Below are 14,222 nucleotides of genomic sequence, written 5' to 3'. Positions count from 1 at the left end.
TCTCAATTTTCCAAATATTTTTTTCAGAGATACTCTATACATATGCTTGTATGAGTACATATAATCCTTTTCTATATCTATAAATAGTATAAAATGGTAAGTTTTGCATTTTTTCTTCCACTACATTTTGGATATCAGTTCACATACTGTTTTCTCTAGTCTCTTTTTAAATAAGTTTTTATTCTGGAATAATTTTAAGTTTACAGAAAATCACAAAGATGGTACATAGAGTTCTTGTATGCCCCTCACCCAGCTTCTCCTGTAGTTAGCAGGTGATCATGGCACATTGGTTGCAACAAAGAGACCAACAGTGGTATATTGCTATTAACTGAACTCCAAACTTTATTTGGTTTTTGCTAGATTTTCCACTAGTGTCCTTTTTCTGTTCAGGAGCCACTCTGTGATACCACATTGCTGTTTAGTCTCTCTTCTTTTTCATGGCTACGTGGTATTCCACTGTGTGGGTTTATCCTAATTTAATTAACCTAAGTTAACATCTAGTTGCTCCACATCCTCACAAACATTGTGTGTTTTCTTTTTTGTTTGAGCCATTCTGGTGAGCATCATCTTAACTTTTCCAAATCTTGGTTTTTCTTTGTTAAATAAGGACATTAAACTAGATAATAAGGACATTAAACTAGAGATAGAGTCCTGTCTCACCCCATAGTTGTGAGATTTAACCTAAGTGTGGATAAATACTACTTGGTGTGGATAAATACACACTACTAAGTGTGGATAAATACAGAATTAGTGGTTTCCAAGCTTTTATTACTAAAACAAATCCTTGTACTGTGATTTTTACTTTAGGAGTAGATCCCTGGGACAAGTTGCTGAAATTGTAACTAGAGTATTAGGTCAAAGGAATATGTGTGTTTGTGCTTTTGAGAGCTAGTGTTCTTCAGAGGCCAGGCAAACAATACCCCAGCGCAGAGTGTATCATTGTCTATAGCGTGTCCTTAAACTTTAGTTAGGCTAATCTGAAAGGCGAAACTTCTGAAACATTAGAATTTATTTTCCATTTTAGTAAGTGAGCCTTTGTTACATACTGAAAAGGCATTTGCTTTTCTTTTACTACTACTAAGTGATTCAGATCCCTTCCGCATTCAGAAGCTCTCCGTGGTCTGCATTTTTCAGGTACAGCTCCGATGTCACTCTCCAGTGGCCACTTTTCCACTTCTGTGCTTCGCTAGCCTGCTGCCCACTTTCGGTTGCCTAATTTCATAATTCTGTCCTTTGTCTGAGAGCCATGTCTTCCTTCTGGAAATACCCTCTCCTTCAAATGTGGTGTACTTCGAATTTCTTTATGAAACCTCCAGCATGCAGAGCTCGTGAGCTCTGACTTCTTACACATTACCTGTGCCATCCATTTAGTGATTAAAGTCACTTTCAGGACAGCTTTTATGTAGCATCTGTATGGGCTTGTATGCTGTTTTCTTATCTCTGCAAAGTTCATGCTTGAGTGTACTGATAATCACGCTCTAATTGTTTCTTTTTGCCCAGTAAATCGTTGGTGTTGGGTTTATTGAGAGTATTAACTAAGTAACTTATTTGCCCAATGGTTTTTTAATAAGGAAAAGCATTGGGTAGACTTAATAGTAGTTTGGGTCAGTACCTGTGATTTTTATGATCAAGACATTTTCTGACTTTAAAGGAAAATCTATGTTGTTTATTTTTTAATTTGTTCTTAATTTTTTAATCCTATATGTATTTTATTTTCAGCTTTAAAGAAACTGAATGATTTGAACAAGTCATTAGCAGAACATTGCCAGCAGAAGTTACCTAATGGTTTCAAGGCAGAGATAGGACAACCTTGTTGTGCTTTTTTTGCAGGTAAGTTGCAGTTGATGTAATCTTGACTTTTAGAACCTTACATTTCTTAACATTCAACTCTTATTTTATTGCACATTTTCTTAATGTTTAAGCAAATATTTTTCATGGCCAAGACTAAATGAATGCTTACGATGGCATGTTTTTTCCTTCTCTTTGTAACAAGGACCCTCCAAGTGATGCTTTGTTGCCTAAACTTCATTAAACATTATTTTAATGCTTTTTTTTTCCAGAATTTCTGGTAATATTAAAATAAGTTAGCTCATAGAAGAGCTGTTCATGGCAGGGTGTTTCCTGTCACTCTAAGTGTTTACACTATTTTGAAAATCTATTTGAGACATCTTCATTACAATAATTTTTTTACTATTTAGTACTTATTTTACCACATAACAAGTAAAATAATCTGAGCCATTAGTGCTAAGAGTATTACACATCTCCAAAACTGACAAGTATATTCAAGTCTTACCTTCACCTTCACATTCTGTTGATTGGATAGGTTATGAATGAAATCTTTAATTCATATCAAATGTAAAAGTATGGTACTACACATTTTGGAGATAGTCTAAAAATAGATTTTGAGACTTCTTTCATTCTAGAGATTTTGGAATTTTGAAAAATGAAAGGCATGATTTGGGGAAATAAGCAAATTTATTACCTGCTTTTAGACAAAGGGTGGCTTTTTTTCAAGATAAGTATTTCAAGTGCCAATAGAAAGGAAATGTTCCATGTCACAAACTGTGTGTTAAACCTAGGTGATGGTAATTGGTATCGTGCTTTAGTCAAGGAAATCTTACCAAATGGAAATGTTAAAGTATATTTTGTGGATTATGGAAACATCGAAGAAGTTACTGCAGATGAACTCCGAATGATATCGTCAACATTTTTAAACCTCCCCTTTCAGGGGATACGGTGCCGGTTAGCAGGTATGGTATACCATAAGAAACTTTCTCAACTACTTTCTAATACTTGCAGCATATAATGTAAGTGTTAATATCTAAAATAGTAACATTTTGTGTGAGTTAGAAGATCCTGCTTCATATTACAAAACTTAGAAATTTATTTACAATATTGGCCAAAATGTCCAGTGTTGTCAGAGTAGGGAAGCCGCTGCTTTACTGACCATGGGAATAAAAACTCCTTGATCCTCTGGAAGGCATTGGCAGGATTCCTTAAGAACCTCCAGTGTTCATACCTTCTGATTTAGTAAATTTCCTCCTAGTAATTTTTCCCAGAGAAATCCGGGAATTGCACAGAGTAGGTTACAGAAAAAATTATTACACTGCTGTTAATAATGACAAAATAACATAAATAGTCAATAATAGCGGATTGGGTAAATGATCCATAAAATGAATAATGACAGTACTTATTTCGTAGGGTTTTTGGGAGGATTAAATGAAGGCTTAGGGACAGGGTCTGGCACCCAAAGTTCTGCATGTTTAACTGTCTATTGCACAGTCATTATGGATGATGTTAAATATGTGTTATTGATATGAAGAATTGCTCATGATTTAAGTGAAGAAAACAGGTTATAAAAGAGTGTTGTGATGAAGACAACAGACTTCAGAGCCAACTGCTGCTTGCTGTCTATGAGATGTTTAGACAAATTATTTAAACTTGCTGTGCTTCTGTTTCCTTATCTGAAAGTTATTCCTACCTTACTCAACGAGTTGTTAAGAGAAAAATATAAAGCACTTAACAGTGCTTGGCATTATACCTATAGTAGCAGTTATTATAAAAACTTTAGAATAGATTATATGAGAGAATATGTGTATATGTGCATGTGTGTATTTTGGACATCTGCACATAAAAAGTGTGGGTGGTTGGATTCCAAAATGTGAACAGTGGTAAGTCAGGCAGCACAGATGGATTTATTTCTTCTGCTAGTCTGTTTCTATTTATTTTACAATATGTTTCAGATTGTTGGGTTTTTTTTTTCTTTCTTTCTTTTGTGATGAGGTTTCACTCTTCTTGCCCAGGCTGGAGTGCAATGGCGCAATCTCGACTCACTGCAACCTCTGCCTCCCGGGTTCAAGCGGTTCTCCTCCATCATCAGCCTCCTGAGTAGCGGGGATTACAGGCATATGCCACCATGCCCGACTAATTTTTTGTATTTTTAGTAGAGACGGGATTTCTCCATGTTGGTCAGGCTGGTCTTGAAATCCTGACCTCAGGTGATCCGCCTGCCTCCACTTCCCAAAGTGCTGGGATTACAGGCATGAGCCACTGTGCCCAGCCCAGATTATTGTTCTTAATTACTATATTTTATTCCAGCGCTGCTTAAATTATGGCCTCCAAACCAGCAACATCAACATGGGAACTTGTTAATAACTACAGATTCTCAGCCCCCACCCTAGACCAGACCTACCAAAATTAGAGACTCTGGGTAGGGCCCCACAGTCTGTGTTTTAACAAGGTCTCTAGGTGGTTGAGATACATGTTCAAGTTTGAAAATTGCTGCTAAGAAAACAAGGGTGTAAGCCAAAGTTATCCAAGAAAAATAATTTTTGCTTACATAATGAAAAACATTTTGATGTTACTAGAAAGCTGTCCACAAAAGTGGCAGTATATCAGCTGACATCTTCTACGAGCATAATGGTTAACTCATGATTTTATACATAACAGAACATGATGGTGAATTCTAAAACAGTACTCCTTTTTCTATTGGAAAATGCCAGGTAAAGATATGTTAGCAGAGAAAGTAAGGAAAGATTCTGAGCCTCCTAAAAACCCTAGAGTGTATTAGTAAATGCATTATCCGTAAGTCAGGCATGCAAGATGTAGGTGTGTAATTGAATATTGAAGATACTCAGGTTTGCTGACCTGAAAGCAAACTTGGCAAAGACCTGGTCCTGGGTACGGGTACTACTAAAGCAAAACTGAAGCTTGTGCATAGGATTCTTTTTACTGCTGTCCTTATTTTCCAGATATACAGTCTAGAAACAAACATTGGTCTGAAGAAGCCATAACAAGATTCCGGATGTGTGTTGCTGGGGTAAAATTGCAAGCCAGAGTGGTTGAAGTCACTGAAAATGGGACAGGAGTTGAACTCACTGATCTTTCCACTTGTTATCCCAGAATAATCAGTGATGTTCTGATTGATGAACATCTGGTTTTAAAATCTGCTTCACCACATAAAGACTTACCAAATGACAGACTTGTTAATAAACATGAACTTCAAGGTCATGTGCAGGGACTTCAAGGTAACATTTTAAAACCATATTATTTGTTTAAATTTGTTATTCTTTGCTCTCAGAGACTATGAAAATTTTTCCATCATAAATGACAATTTTCCTGTAGAGATAGGCTTTACAGACATAGATTAGTAGGTTAATATTAATTGTATTATTGAAAGATAATTATTTTATTGAACAAACATTCCTTTCAATGTAATTATCAGATAAACATGTATCATACAGAGATAATCTCCCTTAGAAGCTTGAGTAAATTGTAAGAATTATATTAAATATTTGACAGAGATGGAAATATAGAGAAATACCCTATAGGAGTGTAATAGTTCAAGGATTTCATTGTAGACTGAACTTTTTTGTACTGCCCACACAATCCCTCAAATGGAATAGATTGTTTTGTGAAAATACAGATTTTTATTTTGGGGATTTGGAAATGTTGATAATCAATTGATGAACAAATGATTGAATTAAATATGTTACTGAGGAAAACAACAGTACATTTTTTTTTTATTCCATGTGTGAGACCTGTGTTTTGTATGCCTCCAGCTACCGCTTCAGCTGAGCAATGGAAGACGATAGAATTGCCAGTTAATAAAACTGTGCAAGCAAATGTATTAGAAATCATAAGCCCAAACTTGTTTTATGCTCTACCAAACGGGATGCCAGGTAAGAAACCAAAATTTGAGAAATATTTATGCTCATCTTTTAAACTGTAAAATGGAAGTGCCAGTCTTGAATTCCTTAGGAAATGAAGGGGAGAAGAGGCTCACTGTTTTAAGGAAGAACTGATCATAACACTTAAGGCCAATTTAGTTACAAAACACGAGTGGGAACATGAAGGGAAGCCCTACTACAGGCAGCACCTGCCTGCCCAGTAGCCTGGTCTACAGCTTTTTTAACAAAAGTGTCCTTAATTACTGTATAATTTCTTGTTTAAAAACACGTTATCTATGTTGAATCATATTTAGTGCTTTAGATATATCGAAAGACTTTGTAATCCATTCGTAATCATAGCTTTACTACACCTTAGAGACTTAGATGTTTCATACTAGAACGAATCTTGAAGAAAAGTTGCATATAAAAATTTATTTTTAATTTTCTTTTGTTCTTTCTTGGAAGTTACAATTAAGGAATCTCTTAAATGTATATGACTTTATCCTTGTAGTATCTGAAGATGAGTTAGTGCAAGCTGAGTGCTTTTTAGAATAATTTGCAGGCACTTTTAAAGCTGAAAAAAATGAACCTTTTGTTTGAAATTTTCAAAGTTAGAACTGTGGTAATGCCAATAACTGCTCTTAAATTTATCTCTAATACTACAAAATGATCTTTATTCTGTGACTAAAAAGCAGGAGCTTAGGGTTATTTGATTCTGACAACATGTGGTATGATTAATTGGAAATGCTATTGAGGATAATTTTATTAAGTATAGCACTCACTGTGAGAAGTACACTAAACAATTGTAAAAATACAACTTAGTAAGTTTTCACAGAGTGAGCAAACCAGTATAACCACCCTGATCAAGCAGTTGATCCACTGGAGGCTTCCTCTCTGCCCCCTCCCAGTATTGATTGCATACCTTCTGCAAATAGCAACCAATAGTGGGTATATTTATTTTCAAATATAATATATATTTTATATACATGTATATATTTTCAGTATGCATATTTTAATACACAGGGTTTTTTGATTGATTAGACTTGCCATTCTTTTGTATACTGTTAATAGTAGCATTGGAAATTTTCTTCACAAAAGATTGCTTTTGTATATTTTAGAAAATCAGGAAAAGCTGTGCATATTGACAGCTGAATTACTAGAATACTGCAATGCTCCGAAAAGTCGACCACCCTATAGACCAAGAATTGGAGACGCATGCTGTGCCAAATACACAAGTAAGGTTGTTTTAGGGAAAATATTAGAGGAAAGGTATTTAGTCTGTTTTCTTTTACATGATACTATGTAGATTTTGGTATTTTAGCTGCATATTTCATTTGGTTTAGGGAGAGAAATTAAGGAAGGCAGTGTTGTGGATTTAATTCATATATTGGTCATTCAGCTTTTCGATTCTATATAGATTATTTTTAGGCAAGGATATAGGTAGATTTCTACAAATCTGTCAGTACTTACAGATAACCAGCTCGAGATAATCACACTATTCTAATGGATCAGTCACATTACATTTATTTATGGAGGGGTTGCAAAGAATTCATAGGGTTCCATATGTGAATGTACTAAAAAAGGATGAAATGCCTCGGAGTCAGGCTCGTTGATGAGGGTATACTTTGATCATTCTCCATTTTAATATCTCTTTTTAACAAATTTCCTATGCTAATATAAATAACACTTGGATTTGCTTCGGGGATCAAGGTTAAGTGGAAGCGGAGCCAGGTTACAGTGCTGCTTCATGGTCTGCACTCAGGTCCAATTGGCAGGCCTGTTACTGGGGGTCATGGATAAGCATGGCTCCTGCCAGTCCCTGGGCAGAGGTGGCTAGTGGCAGGATGGCTGGTGGCAGGATGGCAGCCACATGGGCCAAGAGCTGAGATCACTTGGGGACAGGGCTGCTTCCAGTCAGTAGCTAGGAACAGGGTCTTGAAAGTTTGCATTGGGGCATGGGCCTGCCTTCTCAAAGAGCCTTCCTCAATCTTGGGCTCCAGTGGCATTTCAGAACCCCCATCTGGATCCCAAACCTCTCACAAAGGCATTTTTGTGGTTAGATGGGCATCAAATTGCTTTTGTTCGGGGGGCACAAGTTAGGGACCTTCAAATTTCATGGTCTTGCAGATATCACGCATAGTTTTGTTTTTCTTTTGTATGAGAACTGGATCTACACTTTCCCTTTCTTCCCAGGATAAATCATAATTTTTGGTTCTGTAAGTATTCTGCCTTACTTCATTAGGACTGCATGAGCACTGTTCACAGCTGAGCTGTGTAGCGTATTACAGTTACATTGTCTTTTGCCACTTTTGTTGTTAGTGTTCTATAGACTTTCACTAATTATTTCTAGTGCTCTGCATTAGTACAAATTCCCGCAAAGAACACGATATGTACTTTATCAACTATTATTATATTGGAGGCATCTTCAGCCTTCCAGTCTGCTTCTGCACAGGCTGCTTGTCCTCCAGACCTGAGCTGTTATCCTGGGTTTTTCTTCACCATGCTGAGATCGTTTCAGCCCTGACCGTCTTCTTTCCTGGATGGTGCTTCTGCCCCCGACACCGTGTTAGCTAGATTTCTTCCTCCCTCTTCCCACTTTGTTTTTTGGATCCCTGGCTTCCCTTTTGTTTACTCCAGTATTTGGGTGGATCCTGTCCTCCAGAAGCTGAGAAAAGGTGCATGTAAGACAAATTTTCTGTTACCTCCCATGTTTGAAAAAGTCTTTAGCCTAATCGTTAATTGATAGGTTGCCTGGATACAGAATTCTAGATTGGAAATGGTTTTTCCCTTACAGTTTTGAAGGCACTGCTTTTATTGTGTTTTAGCTGTTGGTGTTTCTGGTCAAAAGATTAATGTTATTCTGGATTCCACAAACTTCGTATGTTTTTTCCCCCTTTCTGGAACAGTTAGTGTTTTCTTCACCTGTTGTGAAATTTATGATATGACCTTAGTATGGTGTTTCTTTTTCTACTATTTTGCTGGGCACTCAGTGGGTGGACCCCTTAAGTCTGGAAATTCATGAGTTTCAGTTTGAGAAACTTTCCAGAATTAATGCTTTTAGTTTCTTTTGTTTTCTGTTCAGTTAGGAGCTCCAAGTCTTCTAATGCTTAATTTGGACTCTTCTGCTAAATGTCCTCTTCTCTCTTTCATCTTTTTTGTTTTTAAAGAGATTTCCTCAATTTCGCCTTCCAACTTTTTAAATTTAGGTTTTCATTTCCAGCACATTTTTAATTTCAATAGCTTTTTTTTTGGTTTTTCATGTGTATGTGTTTTAATACTACCCTGTTCTTTCAAGGGTGGAATGTCATTTCTCCAAGGATATTACTGTCAGTCTTCTAATGTTCATTGTCATCTTCCTCCTTTGCCTTGGTTTCCCTAAGGTCCTGTTTTGTTTTGGTCTCCTCTTAGAGGCTTTCTGGAAATCTCTGGTGATACTGTGCTGTGCCTGTATTTAAGATGGGGCACTGAGAAGTTACTGGGAAGTTGCTTTGAGAGTGGGCAGGGGCTTATCCACTGGTGGCCTTCACTGTGGGTGATCTGGCTCTGCCATTTGACTGCAGACTCCCGGTGTTGCCATCTTGATGGGCTGTCACATGGGCTGGTTGCCTCCTGCCTGGAGTGCACAGCTTGCCCGCCAGTGTTAAACTCTCCCTGGTCTGCTCTGCCTCACGCTCTCCAGTCCATGGCCTCTGTAGTTCATTGTCTCTGGAGAGGAAACCTCCAGTCTTCTGCCCTCAAGTAGAAGCATCATTAAAACATGGGAATGTAAAGCTCACCATTCTCTTTAGCAACTTAAAAATAGGTGTTATATGTAAATAAGTGTATGAATCAAAGCCTGTTCAGCTGTCTTTGCAAGTAACTCTGCTTCCTTGGCCAATCTTCATTTCCAACTCCATCTTAACTCCTAATGTTGAATGAGTAACACCAATCGTTGAGACTTTAGGGATTGGGGATTTGTGATGCGAGCTGGGATGCTTCTTGGCTTCCCCATTGCCAACTTTGGTTGAGCTACCATGGCTCTATTAAATCATTTTCATTCAGGCATCTGCTTTCCAGCTTCCAATATTCTGTGGTCTTTTCTCTTGTTCTCTATTCTTGTGGTTTTACACATTTAAAAAAATCCTGTTAGGGATTGGGCGCAGTGGCTCATGCCTGTAATCCCAACACTTTGGGAGGCTGAGGCAGTAGGATAGCTTGAGTTCAGGAGTTCAAGACCAGCCTGGGCAGCATGGCAAGACCCTATCTCTACCAAGAATAAAAAATTAGCTGGGCATGGTGGTGTATACCTGTAGTCCCAGCTACTCGATAAGCTTAGGTGAGAGGATCGCTTGAGCCTGGGAGGTGGAGGTTACAGCAAGCCAAGATTGTGTCACTGCACTCCAGCCTGGGCTACAAAGCCAGACCCTATCTCAAAAAGAAAGAAAAAAATTCTATTACATTTTTTATAGGAGTGTAGAGGTAAATACTTATATTTAATTTGAAGTCTAACCAGAAATTTTGGCATGGATTTTTAAGTGAAGTAAATATAACTATGAATAACCATCTTAAAGTAGGAAGAGTCACTGACTGTAAGTTCTTACCTGAGATTTCATTCTATTTTCAGGTGATGATTTTTGGTATCGTGCAGTTGTTCTGGGGACATCAGACACTGATGTGGAAGTGCTCTATGCAGACTATGGAAACATTGAAACCGTGCCTCTTTGCAGAGTGCAACCAATCACCTCTAGCCACCTGGCACTTCCTTTCCAAATTATTAGATGTTCACTTGAAGGTAGACAGCTAAGTCACTTTCCAATTTAGGTGTCTGGGTTTTGTTTCTTTTTTTTTCCTCTTTGTGTTTCCTAGCTCTAAGTCTGAATCAAATGGATATTTCCAGTAACTGCCTTAATGTTATTAAATATTAAGAATTTTCAAATCAGTTTCATATTCTTTATTCTTTATCGAATTCTCACAAAAACTGTACTCAATCAGTCTTTGTTTTATAGATTAATTTCAGAGGGCCAGGGTTCAGAGATGTGGTTTTGGCCCTGGTTGCTAAGCTAATAAGTGGCAGGGCCAGGATGTGAAACAGGGTGTCTGGTGTCTGTGAACCAGGGTGTCTGACCTCTCATTTGGGGTCTTTCTGCTTTGTCACATCTCTTTAGGGACTAAAGGCATTCAGATGACACCATTTTTGGCTACCTTATGCATAATAAATCTTCATATATTCAGCTCCTTAGTTGAAATTTGAATAAAGTGAACAAAACTACTTAAAGTAGCTTTTTACTGTCGCTCCTGATGTCCTTATGCAGAGGACTTGCAGATAATACCATACCAGTTGCTTCATGGTCCTCTTAGGTTTTGACTCAGAGTTGGAAAATTCTCTTTGTTGTTTGTTTCTCCTGTAGAAATATATGAAGGACAGATGTGTCTGTTTCGTGCCCTCTAGTCCAAGATTAGTGCTTGATGCCTTGTTAGGGGATCAATAAATATGTATTGAATAAATTTGCCTTTTGTAATGCAACAGCAGTAGTACATCAAAGCATACCTAAATCCAGCTGAAGTCCAGTAAGCCTTTTGCTTATTATTATTAGATAATTTATCCAAATTGTATCTTTTTAAAAGGGACTAGGCCGGGCGCGGTGGCTCAAGCCTGTAATCCCAGCACTTTGGGAGGCCGAGACGGGCGGATCACGAGGTCGGGAGATCAAGACCATCCTGGCGAACACGGTGAAACCCCGTCTCTACTAAAAAATACAAAAAACTAGCCGGGCGACATGGCGGGCGCCTGTAGTCCCAGCTACTCGGGAGGCTGAGGCAGGAGAATGGCGTAAACCCGGGAGGCGGAGCTTGCAGTGAGCTGAGATCCGGCCACTGCACTCCAGCCTGGGCGATAGAGCGAGACTCCGTCTCAAAAAAAAAAAAAATAAAAAAAATAAAAGGGACTAAAAGACTATAATATCCATTTTTTCCAGGGTTAATGGAATTGAATGGAAGCTCTTCTCAATTAATAATAATGCTGTTAAAAAATTTCATGTTGAATCAGAATGTAATGCTTTCTGTGAAAGGAATTACAAAGAATGTCCATACAGTGTCAGTTGAGAAATGTTCTGAGAATGGGACTGTCGATGTAGCTGATAAGCTGGTGACGTTTGGTCTGGCAAAAAACATCACACCTCAAGGGCAGAGTGCTTTAAATAGAGGTATTCTTTTCAAGTGTTATTAATAACGGATGTTAAGTGTGAGGAATAAGAGATAATCAGTTTAGTTGACTTGACCTTTTCTCACTCCCTGTGCCATACTGTCTCCTCCTCCTCCACAAATCCAGTGGTGGGATTCTGATTCCCATTGGCTGCCTGGGAGGACCGCCTTGATGGAGGCAGTCCTCCGAGTCCAGATAGTCCTTAGATCAGACTTGTCAGCACTGCTGTGGGAATTGACACCAAGGGCTTTGAAAATGCCAGGCATTCTGCATGTCCTTATTTCCAATTTACTTTTATCCTGATCAAAAGAAGTCATAGTTTTGAGATTCCATCTTCTTGGTGCTTCATAAGATGTATGTTTGACAGACCTGGCCTCAACCAAAAAGAGAGATGATAGACAGCCGAAGCCTTGGAGACATGGGTTGTTAATGTGGTCAAATTCAGACCACGGTAGTGGATCGTCTCAGAGCCCAAATGGATCCATCCAGGTCTCTGTAGTCGGAACCCATGTGCAAGGGGGAGAGCTATCTGTATGTTTAGACTCCCAAGTTTCTTCTTTACATTATATGTTACCTAATGGCTTATTTTTCTTGTGCTTTTAGAAAAGATGTATAGCATGAGGTGCTGCTGCACAGAGTTACAGAAACAAGTAGGTAACATTTCCTTTAAGTGAAATTATACTCTTAACGTTTTTAGAAATTAAATCATATGGTTTCTTTTTCACCCACAGGTTGAAAAACATGAACATATTCTTCTTTTCCTCTTAAACAATTCAACAAATCAAAATAACTTCATTGAAATGAAAAAACTGTTAAAAAAGTAAGTTAAATTGTATGTTTTCGCCTCTTTTATGATCACCAACAGGACATCTTCAGGCATATTGTCAGGATAGAGCTCACGGAGTGAAACCTATTGTAAGGCTGTACTTTTGTGATTTAATGACCTGAGGTTTGGTCATAATGCTTCTGCTGTTCTTATAGGTTTACCTGATCGTTTTCCTTTGCCACTGCTAACAGAACTGAACCCCCAGGGGTATTCCAGTTGTGATAGCCTTTCCTTACTGTTGTTGGATTTTAAGAATGCCTATGTTACTGATACGTGGAGGGACTTGTAAAACTTGTTGTGACATAAAGCTTAGCCTCAGATCTTTTGTCTAGATTTGAAATTAACTCAGCTCTCACTTGTGCACATTGCTGTAAATATGTTTAGCACTTTTTGTGAGGGGTATCTGAAGGGCCAGGAACAGAAAGTGGGCTGCACTGAGGGTATTTTTCATTTCAAAACAAAACATACTGCCTGCTTTTGGCTGTGGTGATTCTAGTGTCTGAAGAACATACTGGTGAGTTTTAAACCAGTGTTCCTTCCCCTCCACCCCCTTTTTTTAAAATGTCTGGGATCCTTCGTTGTAAGATGGCTCTCAGAATTACATTTTTGGTTAAGAGCCAGTTAGAACTTGTGATCAGGGCTGGGGGTGGTGGCTCACGCCTGTAATCCCAGCACTTTGGGAGGCTGAGGCAGGCAGATTACCTGAGCCCAGGAGTTCGAAGCCAGCCTGGCCAACATGGCAAAACACTGTTTCTACTTAAAATACAAAAATAGCTGGGTGTGGTGGTACACACCTGTTATATCGTAGCTACTTGGGAGGCTGAGACAGCAGAATCACTTGAATCCAGGAGGTGGAGGTTGCAATGAGCCAAGACTGTGCTACTATACTCCAGGCTGGGTGACAGAGTAAGACTTTGTCTCAAAAAAAAACAAAAAAAAAACACAACCAAAAGCAACTTCTAATCTCAGAATAAAGTTGTCCTCCTCACCACGTTGAGTTGTAGTTCCAGCCAAAAACAAAGGAACTTTTGTTGGTTAACAAGTTTATGTTAGACTGGAAATAGTTCGAGAGGTGGCTGTATTACTCTTCATGAATCTTTTTTGGGTGTAGTGACTCAGGAACCAACTGTGTTAAAACAAATCTTTCATGTGGTAATAGATGGTTTCTTTGTTTTTTAAGAAAGGTCAACTGAATTATAAGCTAAATGTAATTAATACAGGATCAACTATCTTGATTCTTAAGTTTCCTTTTACGCATTTTGGGTTATTACAACTTTCAATCCTTTCTAATACATTGTCTTAATACTGTTTTGTGTGTTTGAGCTTAAAATCTTAATCTTTTTTTTTGGAGATGGAGTCTTGCTCTGTTACCCTCTGTCACCCAGGCTGGAGTGCAATGGTGTGATCTCGGCTCACTGCAAACCCCTGCCTCCCAGGTTCATGCCATTCTCCCACCTCAGTCTCCCGAGTAGGTAGGACTACAGGTGCACACTGCCACGTCTGGCTAATCTTAAACCTAATGGTGATTTTAATTTCATAGATTAAG

The 14,222-nt window shown here is 38.3% G+C and overlaps 1 protein-coding gene across 1 annotated transcript in view; it reads left to right on the top strand.

The window, feature by feature from the left end:
- Positions 1–13,391, top strand: part of TDRD1 (tudor domain containing 1) — a 47,521-nt gene extending 34,130 nt beyond the window's left edge. The window contains exons 16-24 of the mRNA XM_033182038.1: positions 1,720–1,830; positions 2,580–2,750; positions 4,752–5,027; positions 5,562–5,681; positions 6,788–6,904; positions 10,273–10,440; positions 11,624–11,851; positions 12,454–12,500; positions 12,582–13,391. Coding sequence (XP_033037929.1) covers positions 1,720–1,830; positions 2,580–2,750; positions 4,752–5,027; positions 5,562–5,681; positions 6,788–6,904; positions 10,273–10,440; positions 11,624–11,851; positions 12,454–12,500; positions 12,582–12,674 — 1,331 coding nt within the window. The 3' untranslated portion in view covers positions 12,675–13,391. The remainder of the gene's footprint in view (positions 1–1,719; positions 1,831–2,579; positions 2,751–4,751; positions 5,028–5,561; positions 5,682–6,787; positions 6,905–10,272; positions 10,441–11,623; positions 11,852–12,453; positions 12,501–12,581) is intronic.
- The last annotated feature ends 831 nt before the right edge of the window (positions 13,392–14,222 follow it).

Source organism: Trachypithecus francoisi, unplaced genomic scaffold, assembly GCF_009764315.1.
Source record: "Trachypithecus francoisi isolate TF-2019V2 unplaced genomic scaffold, Tfra_2.0 Contig01579, whole genome shotgun sequence".
NCBI classification, from domain to species: Eukaryota; Metazoa; Chordata; class Mammalia; order Primates; family Cercopithecidae; genus Trachypithecus; species Trachypithecus francoisi.
Note: the sequence above shows the minus strand (reverse complement) of the source record. Positions and strands in the feature narration are given on the sequence as shown.